A 17,742-nucleotide genomic window follows, 5' to 3' on the forward strand; every position below is an offset into this window, starting at 1 on the left:
AAAAATTAGTGTCTAATAATTATCAATAAAAGAACTCCCCCCCCCCCCCCCAACAAAAAAGGTCATTTCAAAACACATGAGTAATGCCACTCAGATGGGTGAGTTAGAGAGTTATTCATGATCTTGTTAAATTTCATAATCCTCCCAGTTCACTGCCCCCATCATGATAAACCACCCCTTGCCTTTATTTTTATTATTGTTTAGTTTTTTACCTTGATATCCAGGAGATATAGCAGGAGTCCAAAGTCAGTGCAAGAGATGGGGGGAAATGTGCTCTGGACAAATAGGGAGACACCTAGTGGCAGCTTTTTTAACCCCTTAACAACGCAGGACTTGAATGTACGTCCTGGTGAGGTGGTACTTAACGCACCAGGATGTACATTTACGTCCTGAGCCTAACCGCGAGCATCGGAGCGATGCCCGCATCATGCGCGGCAGGTCCCGGCTGCTGATCGCAGCCAGGGACCCGCCCGTAATGGCGGACACCCGCAATCCCGCGGATGTCCGCCATTAACCCCTCAGATGCTGTGATCAATACAGATCACGGCATCTGCGGCAGTGCGGTCACTAAAATGGATGATTGCATCGCCCGCAGCGCTGCCGCGGCGATCCGGTCATCCAGCACGGCAGTCGGAGGTCCCCTCACCTGCCTCTGCTGCCTTCTGGGAGTCTTCTGCTCTGATCTGCCTTCCCGCAGACCAGAGAAGAAGATGACCGATCACCCTGATCAGTGCTGTGTCCTATACATAACACTGAACAGGATTAGCAATCGAATGATTGCTATAAATAGTCCCCTATGGGGACTATTAAAGTGTAAAAATAAAAGTAAAAAAGTAAAAAAATAAAGTAAAAAAAAATGTGAAAAACCCCCTCCCCCAATAAAAACGTAAATTGTCCAATTTTCCCTATTTCACCCCCAAAAAGTGTTAAAAAATTTTTTTTATGTACATATTTGGTATCACTGCGTGCGTAAATATCTGAACTATTAAAATAAAATGTTAATGATACCGTACGGTGAATGGAGTGAACATAAAAAAAAAAAAGTCCAAAATAGCAGCTTTTTTATAACATTTTATTCCAAATAAAATTAATAAAAAAAATGGGTTAAAAGTTTTATATAAGCAAATATTGTATCAATAAAAGGTACAGATCACGGCGCAAAAAATGAGCCCCCATACCGCCGCTTATATGGAAAAATGAAAAAGTTATAGGTCTTCAAAATAGGGGGATTTTAAACATACTAATTTGGTTGAAAAGTTTGCGATTTTTTTTAAGCGCAACAGTAATAGAAAAGTATCTAGTCATGGGTATCATTTTAATTGTATTGATCCAAAGAATAAAGAACACATGTCATTTTTACCGTAAATTGTACGGCGTGAAAACGAAACCTTCCAAAATTAGCAAAATTGCGTTTTTTTTTTTTACATTTCCCCACACAAATAGTATTTTTTTTGGTTGCACCATACATTTTATGGTAAAATGAGTCATGGAATTACAGCGGACAACTGGTCGCGCAAAAAACAAGCCCCCATACTAGACTGTGGATGAAAATATAAAAGAGTTATGATTTTTTGAAGGCGAGGAGGAAAAAATGAAAACGTAAAAATAAAATTGTCTGCGTCCTTAAGGCCCAAATGGGCTGAGTTCTTAAGGGGTTAAACACAAATAAAACATAGAAAACTTAATTTTTTACAGCAAAGTACAATAGAAAGATTTTTTATTTACCATAAGGAGTGCAATAGCAAAAATTTGTTTTAATGAGAGTGCCCATTTAATGAGACCCATGCATCTGCCAAAAAATGCAACACAAGGTGTATGTGAACAAGGGAGCAGTACAATCAATAGGGTCAATCCACTGTACCATGGGTATGGTCACCCTAGTAATCCCTGACAGGGAATGTGTGATGGGACTACCCCTACTCCCACCCTAAAAAGGGTGACCCCTGCCCTGATCTATCCCTTGGTCTCCCCCTGGAATTTCCTATTTAAAAGTTGAATATGTGGCATGCATAACCATGTATAGTGGATCCCACAGGGGTTAGTGTGAGATAGGCTGAACAAAATCACAGAAAGGTTTGAGGATCGATTCAGATGCTGAAAATTAACATAATCATAGGCAGCTGACTCCACTACAAGGGATCGAGTAGAGTCTCCAATGTCTAAGCGCATAAAAGTATAGTGTCAACAAAAAATAGAAAAAGGGGGGCTCGACTACGCAAGTAGAATGGGGGTGCTGCTATAGTGAAAAAACACACAACAACCACTATAGCAAAGTAATCACTGGAAAAAGCGTACACCACTAGAATATATACAAAAATACAGCAACTTTATTATGACACAAAGTAACAGAGTAACATATCAAAAAACATATAATCAGGGACATTTAAAACCAATTAAAATTGCTCATACAGAGGGACATTTATCAATGTTTGCTTATGTATTCTTTTTTTTAGTAATTTTTCCCTTACTTTTTTTTGCTTATGTGTGACGTATTTATCAACTGCTTTCAGCCTGTTGATCATTTTCTTTCACGTAAGCAATTTTTCCTTTTTTACTTTGGTAGTAGCTTTTTCTGCTCCATGTTTGAGCTGGAGTAAATTTAGTCAATTTTTCACCCTGCTGCGACTTTTTTTTGCGCAGTTGCGACTGTCGCAGTTAATAAATACCTGACTACCCGTAGTCCATTTTAAAATTATTACTACGTAGTTCATTTTTGGAAAACTTGCTTTTCTCGCTTTCCAGTCAAAATGTCGCATGAAAAATCGTGTAGTCGCAGTTGCGACAATTTTGCCACATTTATAGTAAAGAAAACCTGACTAAACCCGTTGATAAATGTCCATAACAGAGCACAGCACAACCCTGGAGAAGGGCCATGAACCCCCTCCCACAGGTAAAGTGACCCCGTCCTAGGTAAACTAATGATAATCAAGTTACCCCAAGGAATGGCAAATAATGGTGTCTCAAATTTAATGAGGAAGCCGCTCAGCGACGGAACGCGTGGGGTTCTGGAGTGACCCCATCCCGATTGACTGGATGTCCATCTTTTTCTCTTGCCTAAGTATTATAGTAGAACTACCCTTATTTTTCTTATGTATTTGATTATTGAGGTGCAAGTTAGGTAAATTTGAGACACCATTATTTGCCATATCTTGGGGTAACTTGATTATCATTAGTTTACCTAGGACGGGGTCACTTTACCTGTGGGAGGGGGTTCATGGCCCTTCTCCAGGTTTGTGCTGTGCTCTGTATGAGCAATCTTAATTGGTTTTAAATGTCTCTGATTATATGTTTTTTGATATGTTACTCTGCATTTGTGTCATGATAAAGTTGCTGTATTTTTGTATATATTCTAGTGGTGTGCGCTTTTTCCAGTGATTACTTTGCTATAGGGGTAAAAGTATAGCGTGACACAACACATGCAGCTTGACAACAGATTGACAAGGATTAGGTTCATATGCATATCACAATTAATAGTAGTAATTATTCATATTATATTTATATTAAATTGTTTCTGTTTTTGTGGTATTTATTTTAGGTCCTTCTGCTCCATCGGATGTTCAGATAACATTTAACAGTGGAGCATTAGAGGCCACGTTCTACGTATCTGGAGCTGATGCCACGACCAACTATACAATGTTACTTTACAGTGGAGCCACCTCAGAGGCCAGTGCTAACTGCACCATGTCAGTGTCTCCCTGTACAATCTCTTCGCTGCATTGTGGGATCGAGTATAACGTGTCTCTGTTAGCGACCAATGAAGCCGGATCTACTCCATCTGCAAAGACCTGGAGTCTTATGTCAGGTATGGATTTGTCTCTAGAATACAGGCTTTGCCAGCTATCTTGTATTATGGGTTACACTATGACGGTCCACATTTTCCTTGACCGGGTCCATCTGCAAATTCACCATTAATTTTTCTGTGTTCTTGGTTTTGTTGTTAATATCTGATGATAGTGACTATAATCTCTTCACAATAGTTCCATGTGCACCAAGTGGAATCTCTGTCGTGGAAGAAAACCCTGGCAACCTCACAGTGTCGTGGGCCAGTGGAACCCTCTCCGAGTATTATGTTGTATTTGTAAAGAGTGACGACGGCTTTGAGGTTCACTGCAACACCACCCAGTCACCGTGTTACTTTCCCGCTGAGTGTGGATTCATCTACTTCATGAGCGTCTTTGCATATAATAAAGCAGGGCAAAGCCCTCTGGGTGAGCTTCTCAATTACACCACAGGTGGGTATTTATGACCATCACATTCATCATATATATCATGTATCATAAAGATCCATTATAATATGCGTTATGCTATGCTAGAAATACTATATTAGTAGAAGCTACCGGGCACAGTCCGTATTTATCTACAGTCCATATCTATCTACAGTCCGTATCTCCCATAACCCAGCCCATATCTAATTCATTTCAATGAGCCGACAGGAGTCAAACGATGACTCCGGTCGGCACATTTTTGCCCCGTATCCGGTTTTCTGACCAGACCTAAAACTGTGGTATGTCACGGTATTAGGTCCAGTCAGAAAACCGGATACAGGGCAAAAATGTGCCGGCCGGAGTCACCGTTTGACTCCTGTCGGCTCATTGAAATGAATTAGATACAGGCCAGGTCCGGCTGGGATATGGAGCGCTCGGTTTTAGCTCTCCCCCCCCAACCGGATCCGGCAGCTGTAGAGTGAAATCGTGGTGTGAACCCACCCTAACTGCAACCAGAGTGGTGAATTAGCGGCTCGAAAAAATATCAGGCAGTGCTACTCGATAAATAAAGTCCATGAACAAGCGATAAAGACAAAAGAAGATCGGTGCACTCACCCTCCAGATTAAAAAGATGAAACTTTATTCCATATGCTCAGCAACAAAAGTCCAAAATCTCAGGGAGCAGAGTATGCGTGCAGGCATGAGCGTCTCACCGGGCGGGCCCGGTGAGACGCTCTTGCCTGCACGCATACTCTGCTCCCTGAGATTTTGGACTTTTGTTGCTGAGCATATGGAATAAAGTTTCATCTTTTAAATCTGAAGGGTGAGTGCACGATCTTCTTTTCTCTTTATCGCTATGCTAGAAATATATTTGACTACATATTTCTTAATGTTGATGGTTTTGTCTCCAGCCCCTTGCTGTCCCAGTGACTTCAGCACAGCGTACGTGTCGAGTGATACCCTGGAGATTGTCTGGTCTGCCGTGAGAGGTGCAGAAATGTACGAGACGAAGGCTGACGACGGGACCAACGTAATCCTCTGTAATGACACCGCTACAGTCTGTGCCCTGTCTGGTCTGCAGTGTAACACACAGTACAATGTCACAGTGTTTTCCTACAGTGAGAACAGAGGCAGCAACACCTCATGCTCATCGAAATACATGAAGACAGGTATGTAGAGAGTCCATCAAGATAGATAGATATAGAGTTCATCAAAACAGGTATATGTAGAGAGTCCATGAAAACAGGTATATGTAGAGTCCATCAAAACAGGTATGTAGAGAGTCCATGAAGACAGGTATATATAGTGTCCATCAAAACAGGTATATGTAGAGAGTCCATGAAGAAAGGTATATAGTGTCCATCAAAACAGGTATGTAAAGAGTCCATGAAGACAGGTGTATAGAGTCCATCAAAACAGGTATGTAAAGAGTCCATGAAGACAGGTATATATAGTGTCCATCAAAACAGCTGTGTAGAGAGTCCATGAAGACAGGTATATATAGTTCATCAAAACAGGTATGTAAAGAGTCCATGAAGACAGGTATATATAGTGTCCATCAAAACAGCTATGTAGAGAGTCCATGAAGAAAGGTATATAGAGTCCATCAAAACAGGTATGTAAAGTGTCCATGATGACAGGTATATATAGTGTCCATCAAAACAGGTATGTAAAGAGTCCATGAAGACAGGTATATAGAGTTCATCAAAACAGGTATGTAAAGAGTCCATGAAGACAGGTATGTAGAGTCCATCAAAACAGGTATGTAGAGAGTCCATGAAGAGAGGTAAATAGAGTCCATCAAAACAGGCATGTAAAGTGTCCATGAAGACAAGTATGTAGAGTCCATCAAAACAGGTATGTAGAAACCTAATGAAAACAGGTATGGTATGGGGTGTGATGCAAAGGGCAGTTGGAATTACCCTAGGGGCAGATGGCATTAACCCATTGTATTCGTGACTCCAGGGCGGGGTTTATCCTCAATACCACCCGAAGGTATACCGCCGGATCCTGGACTAGGCACGGGGGGGGGGGGGGGGGGGGGCAACAATGACTCCGACACCAAGTTACGGACAATGGTAGCTTTACTGAGTTTAGACAGGTGGAAAAGTCTATACAGTGTAGTCAGGCCCACGGAGGTGACCAGTGACTTCAGAGACCTTAAGGGTTGGCTGGGACTTGTAGTAGAGGTGGAGAATTTAGTGCAGGCCACATTGACTAGACAGATGACTTTGACTTGACTGACTTGTGACTGACAAGACTGTGACTTTGACTTACTTGCAGGTTTGTAGCTTGTGGCTGCAGACTGGACTTGAGGCCTCCTATGACTCCGGACACACACTTAGGCTCGACTTGACTGGACCTCAGCAAAGACTAAGAGAGAGCAGAGGCTCCACCCAGGGCTTATATGGGGGAGGCTCTGGTGGGGTCCCATTGGTCACCTCTAGGTCACCTGGTCACTGATACCTCCTGGGTAACAATCACATGACAAATCAAATGGTAAATCTATCAGAAAAGGTATGGAGGAGTCCATGAAGACAGTTATGTAGAGAGTCTGATATGGACATGTAAAATGACATGGATTGGATTTTTCCTCCTAGTTTTAATGCAAATGATCTGCTCTGTTGTCTATATTAGCCCAACTTCCTTTGTGGTGTACACCCTGTAATGGACTTCACTTTATTTCCATCTCTATTCTTATTCCACAACACTTGATGACATAGTGTGATGTTGCTTAAAGGGGTACTCCGGTGCTTAGACATCTTATCCCCTTTCCAAAGGATAGGGGATAAGATGCCTGATCGCGGGAGTCCCGCAGCTGGGGACGCCCGGGATCATGCACGTGGCACCCCGTTTGTAATCAGTCCCCGGAGCGTGTTCGATCCGGGTCTGATTACGGACGACCACAATGGCGGCGGTGTGTGACGTCACGCTGCCGGGGGCGTGTAACGTCACGCTCCGCCCCTCAATGCAAGCCTATGGGAGGGGGCGTGACAGCTGTCACGCCCCCTCCCGTAGGCTTGCATTGAGGGGCGGAGCGTGATGTCACACGCCGGCGTGACGTCACACGCCGCCGCCCTTGTGGTCATCCGTAATCAGACCCGGATCGAACACGCTCCGGGGACTGATTACAAACGGGGTGCCGCGTGCATGATCCCGGGCGTCCCCAGCTGCGGGACTCCCGCGATCAGGCATCTTATCCCCTCCTTTGGAAAGGGGATAAGATGTCTAAGCACCGGAGAACCCCTTTAATATTAGTAGACAAGTCTATATATATATGTATATATATATATATATATATATATATATATATATATATAGTTCCTGACTTTATAAAATTAGACAAAGATTAAGATTCTCACTTTAATGCATGTATATTGTGCTCTAGAATTCATCTCTTATAAGATGGCACTTCTTTACTAGTGTTGAGCGCGAATATTCGAAATGCAAATTTTTACCGCGAATATCGTCACTTTGCGATTTCGCCAATATTTAGAATATAGTGATATATATTCGTAATGATGAATATTCATTTTTTTTATGCGAATATAGCAAATATGCGAAATTCGCAAATATAGGACGAAAATTCGTCCAAATATTCGCGAAATATCGCAAATTCGAATATGGCCTATTCTGCTCATCACTATTCTTTATTTACAGGTCCCTGTAGTCCCGAAATCACCAATATCACAAACATTGATGCAAGCTCGTATATGATTCGTTGGGACTCCAGTAACTATAATGCCGTGTACGCCGTGACTGTCCGAGGACAGAATAGATTGTGGAATTGTACCAGCTCGGGCTCTTCTTGTATATTGGAAAGCCTTCCGTGTGGGTCCATGTTTATGGTCAGTGCAGTGGCGTATACATCTGAAGGAATGAGTCTGCCCGGTTACAGCGTGCCCTTGGAAACAGGTATATTCCCTACAAAATAATACTGCATTTTATTACCTAAAATATAAAGAGATAATTTTTTTTCACAGCAAAGTTCATTTATTTCTCTTAAAGCTCCTTGCTGTCCAACAAACCTCAGTGTTGTCCAGGTCACACAGTCCGTGACCAATGTGAGCTGGTCCGCCGCCACCGGAGCAAAGACGTACACTACCGTGCTGGAGTCACCAAAGGGACAGGCCAAATGCCACACCCAGGAGGAGCACTGCCTGCTGGGATGCATTACATGTGGGACAAGCTACTCGGTATCCCTGGAAGCAGTCAGTGAGACCGGCCTGGGGACACAGTGTACTTATCATGGCTACTCATCCAGTAAGTCAGCCCATTCCTGCAATCAGGTTCACATGCATTGAAAATGTTTTGCACAGGTCAAAGGTCAATACCTGCGGGCCGGCCTTGGATTTTTGCTATCAGTAACTCGTGAACCCAACGTAATGGATTTCATACATATGAGCATAGAGCAGTGTTTCCCAACCAGGGTGCCTCCCGGTGTTGCAAAACTACAACTCCCAGCATGCCTGGACAGCCAAAGGCTGTCCAGGCATGCTGGGAGTTGTAGTTTTGCAACACTTGGGGGCACCCTGGTTGGGAAACACTGGCATAGAGTATGTCTCTATAGGGTTGCCACCTGGCCGGTATTTTATCGGCACAGACGGTATTTTGGCCACCCTGCCGGTATTTTTATATTACAAATACCGGCAATGAAATGGCCGTTATTTATCCAACCAAATCCTCCAACTCCCGGAATGTTGCACCATAACCTATACCAGATTTTCCCAACCAGAGTGCCTCCAGCTGTTGCAAAACTACAACTTTCAGCATGCCCGGACAGCCGTTGGTTGTTGGGGGTTGGGAAACACTGACGTATACTATATACTACCATATAGTCCAACATGCTGGGAGTTGTAGTTTTGCAACAGCTGGAGGCACCCCTGGTTGGGAAACACTGACCTATACTATATACTACTATATAGTCCAACATGCTGGGAGTTGTAGTTTTCCTTTGGGGCAGATGCTGAGCCACAGGCTGTATCAGGGCATGCTAGGAGTTGTAGTTAGTAAGTAACTGCAACTCCTGAATTTACTGGTGCCAGAAAGTTAAACAGATTTGTAAATGACTTCTATTCAAAAATCTTTACCCTTCCTGTACTTTTTAGCAGCTGTATGCTACAGAGGAAATTCCGTTCTTTTTGAATTTCTTTTTTTGTCTTGTCCACAGTGCTCTCTGCTGACACCTGATGCCCGTATCAGGAACTGTCCAGAGCAGGAGAAAATCCCCATAGTAAACCTATGCTGCTCTGGACAGTTCCTGACACGGACAGAGGTGTCAGCAGAGAGCACTGTAGACAAGACAATAAAGAAATTCAAAAAGAACAGAATTTTCTCTGTAGCATACCGCTGCTAAAATGTACAGGAAGGGTAAAGATTTTTTAATAGAAGTCATTTACAAATCTGTTTAACTTTCTGGCACCAGTTGACTTATAAAGACCTAAAAAAAAATGTTTTCCACCGGAGTACCCCTTTAAAAAAAAAAAACGCGATCAAAATGTCACATCAAAACAAAAATGCTACTGTTAAAAATTACAGACTGGGGCGCAAAAAATATGCCCCAACACTGGCCATATAAGGAGAAATAAAAAAGTTATAGGGGTCAGAATAGGACAAAATTCCCCCGCATATGTGTATCCTGTGATGCTGCGCATATATAATTAGTTGTGCAAATTAGCATGGCCGGTATTTTTTTTTTTTGCAAGAAAGGTGGCAACCCTAGCCGTACACCAGTGTCTTTGTATTCCTCAGGTGCTTGCTGTCCATCAGGAGTCAAGCTATATAGATTGTCCAACACCGGCATCAGAGTTTCCTGGCGAACATCAGCCACTACGGCTAACTACACAGTCAACATCTATGGAACAAAGGGGAATTTTACCTGTAGTCCAAACGGCAGCTTAAGTTACTGTGACGTCACCGAAATACCGTGTGGCGATGTGTACACCGTGGTGGTGTCTCCTGTCAGTGATGAACATAACCAAATATCATTCTGCCCTCAAAAAATTTATTCGGGTAAGATATGTTTTCCTTACTGTGACACTCAGTTGCCACAGACATTCTCAACATGGTCTAAGTATTTTACTATAAACTCAGAAGCACTGCATCCTCAGCACTGCATTTCTTATTTACTTCACCCTACCTATAAAGGGCATCCAAAAACGATATTTTTATCTACTTTGACATGTTTCGTGTGCAAATGTCATAGTTCATCAGGGGCTATGACAACTTATTGGGGTGGTATCAGGAACAGGAAAAGAAAAACGATCCTTGATAGGCGCAGTTAACAGCAGTGCAGACGACATCAATGGTCATAAATATTTCATGTGGGAGTTTATTAAACACACAATAGCAACGCGTTTCTTGCCCGGATCGGGCACTTCCTCAGGCAAATGTGCATATTGCCTGAGGAAGTGCCCGATCCGGGCAAGAAAGGCGTTGCTATTGTGTGTTTAATAAATTCCCACATGAAATATTCATGACCATTGATGTCGTCTGCACTGCTGTTAACTGCGCCTATCAAGGATCGTTTTTCTTTTCCTGTTCCTGATACTACTACATGCCGGCCAGCCAAGCTGTTACCGGAGGATCCAGGCTGCATTCAGCATAATACTATATACCCACGCTCATCTAGGTGTTGTGCCCATAGCGAAACACCATCCGGTAAGTGGAATATTAACCCTTCCCTTACCATTATATTTTGAAGTATTGCACTAGGGGGGCGTGTCTTTTCTCTTTTTTTGTCAAACTTATTGGGGTGGGCGGAGTTAGTCCAGATGATGCATGAACCTATACAAAGAAACACTCACCCACTGAAATATAGGGGCTATGGTGCATTCATAGGGTGAGACAATTTTTTTTTTGCCTTTACACAACATCCCATCACTAAAAGCCTCCAGTAAGTACCTCAAAATACTATAGCTGAGAGGCTCCGATAACCACCTCCCCAAACACAGCACACCAGTCATGTTACATTTATGACACCTAGGGGGTGGGGATGGTAAAGCTGTGTTTTCTCATTGGTTCACCTTATAAATGCACCATAGCCACTGAGTTTCAAGGTAAGTTGGCTGAGTTTTTCTTTGTACAGGTACATGCATCACCCAATGTAATATTCACATAGAACCTTGAATGTATTATAATTTTTCCTTATTCCATTACAGTTACCTGTTCGGGAAGCTCTCTTGGAATGGGTAAGTCACCTGACCTTTCTTTTTTTTTTTTTTTTCACAGTACACATCACAGTGATCATTCCTCTCTGCTTCCAGCTTGTGTGGTGTAAAGAAGGCTGTAATACTAGTGTGTGAGACTGGCGTACGGATTTTCGCATATGTGAAAATTTGCATATGCTAATTTCCGCATATGCGAATTTTCGCTTATGCTACTTTTCGCATATGCGAATGTTCGTTTATGCTAATTTTTGCATATGCTGATTTTCGCATGAGCAAATTTTCACATATGAGAAAATAAAACGCGAATATTGCGAATATGCGAATTTAGCGAATATATGACCAATATTCATCCATATATTCGCAAAATATCGCAAATTCGAATATGGCCTATGCCGCTCAACACTAAATCTAAGGGGGTTGCTTTTGCAGCATGTGTCAATGACTTTTACAAACCCCATGTTGGTGGCCACAGATCAGTCATAACATTAAAATCTGTCTAATATTGTGTAAGTCATCCTTGTGCTACCAGAACAGCTTTGACCTATCGAGGCCTGGACTCCACAAGATCTCTGAATGTATCTGGCATTCATTTTTATCAATTTGTGCTTCATTCCTTCCTGTATGATTACATTAGATACTGCATGCTAGCCTTCGCTCCATATGAGCATCAATAAGCTATGGATACCCATGACCCTGTCCCTGGTCACCTGTTGTCTTTGGCAACCTTCGACCACTTTTAGTAGGTACTAACCACTACATACTGGGTGCAGCCCACAAGATCAGAATTTGTCCCTTGTCGCAGTCACTAAGATCCTTCCACTTCTCCATTTTTCCCACTTCCAACACATCAACTTCAAGAACTGACTGGTCACTTGCTGCCTAATATACCTCATCCCTGATAGGCGCCTGTACTGATCGCACCTGGCTAGGCTTTGCAAACTGCGCTCTGGTCAATGAGGAGTTACATGCCCGGGCCAATCAGCAGCTGAGGAGGGGTATTTGATTCCTCCACAGCCTTCTGGCGGTGCTCTTGATTTCGGCTTTGTTCTAGTTTTTGTCCTGTTGGTTTCAGTTTAGACTTATTATAGTGTCTGTACCTGTGTGTGACGATGGTCTCGCAATTCTTCTGTGATTTTCGCCCCAATATTTATTTTTAATAGCATACAAGATTACTTAGGTCTCAGCTTTTCCCAGGTTGTAGTGTGGCTGAGACATGACATCACTAGTCCGGTATGCAAAGGGAGCCTGTCTTGCTTCAATGGATGGAGCGACCGCTGAGTGGGAGAAAGATCATTCAGCAACTAATTGTATTTTTTAAACAGCTGTAGGCACCCTTGTTCGAAAACATTGGTCTTTTGAATGGAAGACAGCTCATTTGTTTTTCAATGGGTGGGGTGGCTGATGTGTGGAAGGGAGGAAAGTGACCTCACACTTACAAACAAGGAACTATGGGATTTGTAGTTTGAGAGAATAAACTCCAACAGGAAACACCCAGTTAACAAAAAGCTAGCCACAGCATTATGGTAATCTCACAACATAGCCATTTATCCCCAAGACAAGCACAGATCTTTTCTGAACATATCCATTACTGTTTGGCAGGTACATACTAAAATCACATGGTGGATAACCCCTTTAACTTGTTGTCCTGACTTGTATTCAGACCTGTTTGTGTTGTGTTCTCCACCACGGTATAGGTCCTTATCCATTGCTTCTTGGTTTCCCCATATACCTGGTGTGGTTCTATTGTGTTTAGTATTGTTTGATCCATAACCTGTGTATCCTGATCAGTTATTTGTTTACTCACCTTCATTCCTGATTAACCTGCTGCTATATCTCTTGGTAACCTGTTTTGTCATTTCTCTCACACATGCCGTATATTGCTTTGATTCTGAGGCTGTCATTCAGTATGCCATATACCTGCTGCTATAGCTCTCTGACATACCTCTTTAACTACTTTGTAATCCTGCCATTATATATTATCCTGGTTTCCTGTCTGTTTGTTCTAGCTCTTTAACCCTTCATATCCTTGCTTGTTTCCCTGACCTCCCTACAGTTCTGTTTATTTTGGGTTGTGTCCCCCCTGCACTTAAGTCCAGTGGAGGAACTGCCGCCCAGTTGTGGATCTACTGTATAGGGCGGATATGCACGTAGGCAGGGAAAGGGGTTCTTGGTAAGCTCAGGGCTGCACTAGTCCGTGCCCTACATGAGAGCGCCATTGTAACAAGATGGTTGATGTTATTCCCCTAATATTCAGTGATTTTAATGTTACGGCTGATCAGTGTATGATGCGATTAGAGAAATTTCTGTATGTGAAAGCTGCCATGTGTAAACAAATCCCCCAAAAAACACTATGCTTTAGGTAATGAAGAGAGGGAGAAAAAAAGGAAGCAGAGATGTAGGGAGAGGGAGAAAAAAGGAAGCAGAGAAGCAGCTACAATAGTGCAGTTCATCTGGGGGTGTAAGCATTCATCATATGGAAATTAACTGTAATATGCTCACCTTTTAGTGTTGTGCGGGCAGGCACAACACTGATTAACACTTTGAATAGACAGAAGAGTCGGGAGGCAGCCTGCCATCGGTCCCGCTAAGCAAGCGGTGGGGTTGCCGATGTGCTGTAGCAGTCAAGGGGTAACCTGGCAGGGTTATCCAGATGTCTGGGAGAAAATTCAATGAACCTGACAAAGAAGGTGGAACCTTCGAAACACATTGTTCTGCACTAAATAAAGCCGTTTCTTTATCACCACTTATGTGACTCCTCGATTGTGCGCCATACTTGCCAAAGAAGGCAGAATTTTCTCCCAGACATCTGGATAACCCTGCCAGGTTACCCCTTGTCTGCTACAGCACATCTACTATGCTTTAGGTAACCTGTAAGGTTCATAGGGTATATAAATCTCTAATAGTTATTCCCTATCCAGGGTTTCAACTGTTGGGACCACCACCAGTCATGAGAACTATTTGGATGCCCTATAGAGAATAAATGGAGCGCTGACAGTGAACATTCGTTGTGGTTCATTCATCCCGACATATAATTTACCTCCATTCTTGAGTTCGGTGGTCATCCCAGCAGTCTGAGCCTCACCCATCATCACTACCCTATCATGCGGGTAGTGGATAACTATTGGACATATAGTCAGTGCACCATGAATTATTTTCTACTCTTATGGTATCGAGGGCATGTACTTATATCATCATTACTTAGCAATGACAGAATAATCTGCTTGATTTTTCTAGTGATCTATAGAGGAAAGAGAAGCATCACATAATAGCAATTCCCCTTATAGGTAAGTCTGTATATGAATAGTACATTATATTTTTGTTAGAAGAGACTGCGCTCAGCACTGCAATCAATCACTACACAACAGCCCCTTTTATGTCAGACACTCCGCTCCAACATTACCCTCCGGTCTCCGGGGTGCTCCAAATCCAGAGAGAAGCAATCCACAAATATGTATAGAAAGGGGTGAATGACTCTCAAACCTACCGTATTTTTCGCCGCATAAGAGGCACTTTTTCTTCCCCAAAACTGGGGAGAAAAAGTCGGGGCGTCTTATACGGCGAATACACCCCTATCGCGGCGGTCCCTGCGGCCATCAACGGCCGGGACCCGCGGCTAATACAGGACATCACCGATCGCGGTGATGCCCTGTATTAACCCTTCAGACGCGGCGATCAAAGCTGAACGCCGCATCTGAAGGGAAAGTGACACTAACCAGGCTGTTCAGTCGGGCTGTTCGGGACCGCCGCGATCTCACCGCGGCGGTCCCGAACAGCCCGACTGAATAGCCGGGTTAGTGCTTACAGGACACCGGGATGGACCTTACCTGCCTCCTCGGTGTCTTCTCCGTTCAGGGATCCCCTGTATGGCCGGCGCTCTCCTTCCTCGTCATCACGTCGTCGCGTACGTGCGTCGGCGTGCGTAACGACGTGATGGCGGCGACGGAGAGCGAGGATACCCGGCCGGCAGCAGAGACATTCCGGAGCAACGGGGACACGGCGACAGCGATGGAGCGACATCCAGGGCAGCGGTGACGGATCCGGAGCGGCGGGGACACGTGAGTATTACCTCCTATGCAGTGGTCTTCAATCTGCGGACCTCCAGATGTTGCAAAACTACAACTCCCAACATGCCCGGACAGCCAACGGCTGTCCGGGCATGCTGGGAGTTGTAGTTTTGCAACATCTGGAGGTCCGCAGGCTTAAGACCACTATTGGGTTCAAAATCTTTATTTTTTTTGATTTTGCACCTATAAATTGGGTGCGTCTTATACGCCGGTGCGTCCTATAGGGCGAAAAATACGGTGTGCATTAGCCCTGTTGAGAAGCATCTACTGTAGATGTAAAAATAAGTTATGATACATTCAAATGCTAATGTGTGGCAGCTAATTTAGCTCACTATCGTTCTTTTCCTCAATGATAAGAGGGGGCAGTATGCACACAGTATAGTTTTTGATCTTGTGCATGTTTTTTCACAAATATTAAAGATTGCATAGTGCACTTATTGTTTTTTGGTTGGTAAATTTAGGGTATTTGTGTAGTATAGGTTTGATGATTTGGCTCTGATGTCAATGATTGTAGCAAAAGACAGACTAATACAGGGAGAAAATAAGTGTGTGGTATAGAAATAACAAAGAAACCACTGTAACACCCTCCCTACTAGTATTAAACCCCTAAGTGTGACTCCAAAATAAACATGAAAAAAAGAAGCAAAAAGAAGCCCAAAGAGTCACTTGTACAAAAATAAAAATGAATAGATTTTATTGATATGCACTAAAATTAGATACACACATAAAGAGGAAGACAATGCATCACAAAAAGTGGCAAAACCGGATACCCTGCAGCAGGGATGGTAATGTGGGGGTATTGCACATATGCCAATTATTGGGCAGTATAAATAAATACAGACACCAATCTATACAATAAGAGCATAGTATTAAAACAGTATGAGAAGTGCAAAGTGCAAGTTGAACAAGGTGCTGTATACTAAGATGTATAGAACCTATACACCAACATAATAATAAGAAATAAATATTGCATAATACCCACAACAGGATGCAAAGATCACACAAAGACTGCAGGGACCGGGATGCCGCCACTCCGCCACTCTTTGTGTCAATGGCCTACGCAATCCTTCCATTGATGCTCCTTGGGTTGAGGCTCGGTGATGGTTGCCACTACAGCAGACAAATCAGTGGCAAATGGATGTAAAGTCTTTTGTCTGTCATGATTTACTGACATTATTTTCTTCTATCTAGATCTTCATATTATTCCCTTCGTAGACTTCTTGACAACAATTCTGGCATGAACAAAACTGGACGCCCCCAAACAAATACCTAAAACCAACAGTATGGATAAATGTGCATCAAAGACACAACAGCAAATTAAACACTTTGTAACTGTGTATGATGTAATAATCAATGGTGACCAGTGGATAATGGTGGTCATAGATTTTTATTGGCGTGGCAGGTATCATAGAAGAGTCTTGTTCTACTACTGGGATTCAATGCAAAATTGCAGAAGAACCTTTAGGTCCACCAAACATGGAGATGACTATAACCTTCGTACCTCGTATGGGTAAATCACAGATTCCAATCTAAGCTATAGAATTAGTACATATAGAACCATATCTGACAAACAAATATGGTCCAGCCTTTTTTGACATTTTAAGGATTGTGAGTTCATGTATTTGTTTTTAGCTATTATAATACATGACTTGGTGGTGGATAAAATAATGGACCATTACAATGAACATGCAGCCCGATTTCTAGGTAGTGGGTTCTAGATTAGGAAGAGCTGAGCAGATAGATATTTAGTTTTGTGGGAAAATATTTAGCAGAACCTGTAATATCCATGAAATATCTGTTCTTGCTAGGCTTAGGAGTCCAGTGGGTCGTCCTACTGTCATCCACTGATTAGGACAGCCCATTGGACCTCTAAGCTCAGAACAGGCAGACATATAAAATGATTAAATGACTGGTTACACTGAATCTTTTCCCACAAATATGTATATCGATCTCCTCAGCATCTCTTTCTATATAACATTTTGCCTGCACAGAATTTTCAAAGTGACAGGTTCCCTTTTAGGTTCAATAAATCTGTAGCCTTATTTAGAGCACTATGGTTCACATTATTCATATGGTTCGTACCACTTAACCCAGATCCAAACCTAAAAACATATCTAGAACGGGCCCTGACTCTCCCTACTGCATAGAGCGTTAAGTTGGCATGCGTTCCATGCATTGTCTACGAGATACCTGAGTACATATCCAGTGCTCCCATAGACAATGCATGGAGTGCATGCCAATCCACCGATTCCCATAGTGGGCTCCGTTCTGGAGATCATGGAGGTGAAATACTGACCTGTGAAT

At 42.9% G+C, this 17,742-nt stretch overlaps 1 protein-coding gene across 1 annotated transcript in view; it reads left to right on the forward strand.

Moving 5' to 3' along the window:
* The window catches only part of FNDC7 (fibronectin type III domain containing 7), a 50,225-nt gene extending 32,483 nt beyond the window's left edge, over nucleotides 1-17,742 (forward strand). The window contains exons 6-14 of the mRNA XM_056528093.1: nucleotides 3,536-3,802; nucleotides 3,978-4,232; nucleotides 5,117-5,374; nucleotides 7,866-8,120; nucleotides 8,214-8,468; nucleotides 9,957-10,217; nucleotides 11,366-11,395; nucleotides 14,609-14,658; nucleotides 16,630-17,742. Of these exons, the coding sequence (XP_056384068.1) occupies nucleotides 3,536-3,802; nucleotides 3,978-4,232; nucleotides 5,117-5,374; nucleotides 7,866-8,120; nucleotides 8,214-8,468; nucleotides 9,957-10,217; nucleotides 11,366-11,395; nucleotides 14,609-14,640 (1,613 nt within the window). The 3' untranslated portion in view covers nucleotides 14,641-14,658; nucleotides 16,630-17,742. The remainder of the gene's footprint in view (nucleotides 1-3,535; nucleotides 3,803-3,977; nucleotides 4,233-5,116; nucleotides 5,375-7,865; nucleotides 8,121-8,213; nucleotides 8,469-9,956; nucleotides 10,218-11,365; nucleotides 11,396-14,608; nucleotides 14,659-16,629) is intronic.

This window comes from Hyla sarda, chromosome 6 (assembly GCF_029499605.1).
Source record: "Hyla sarda isolate aHylSar1 chromosome 6, aHylSar1.hap1, whole genome shotgun sequence".
Classification (NCBI taxonomy): Eukaryota; Metazoa; Chordata; class Amphibia; order Anura; family Hylidae; genus Hyla; species Hyla sarda.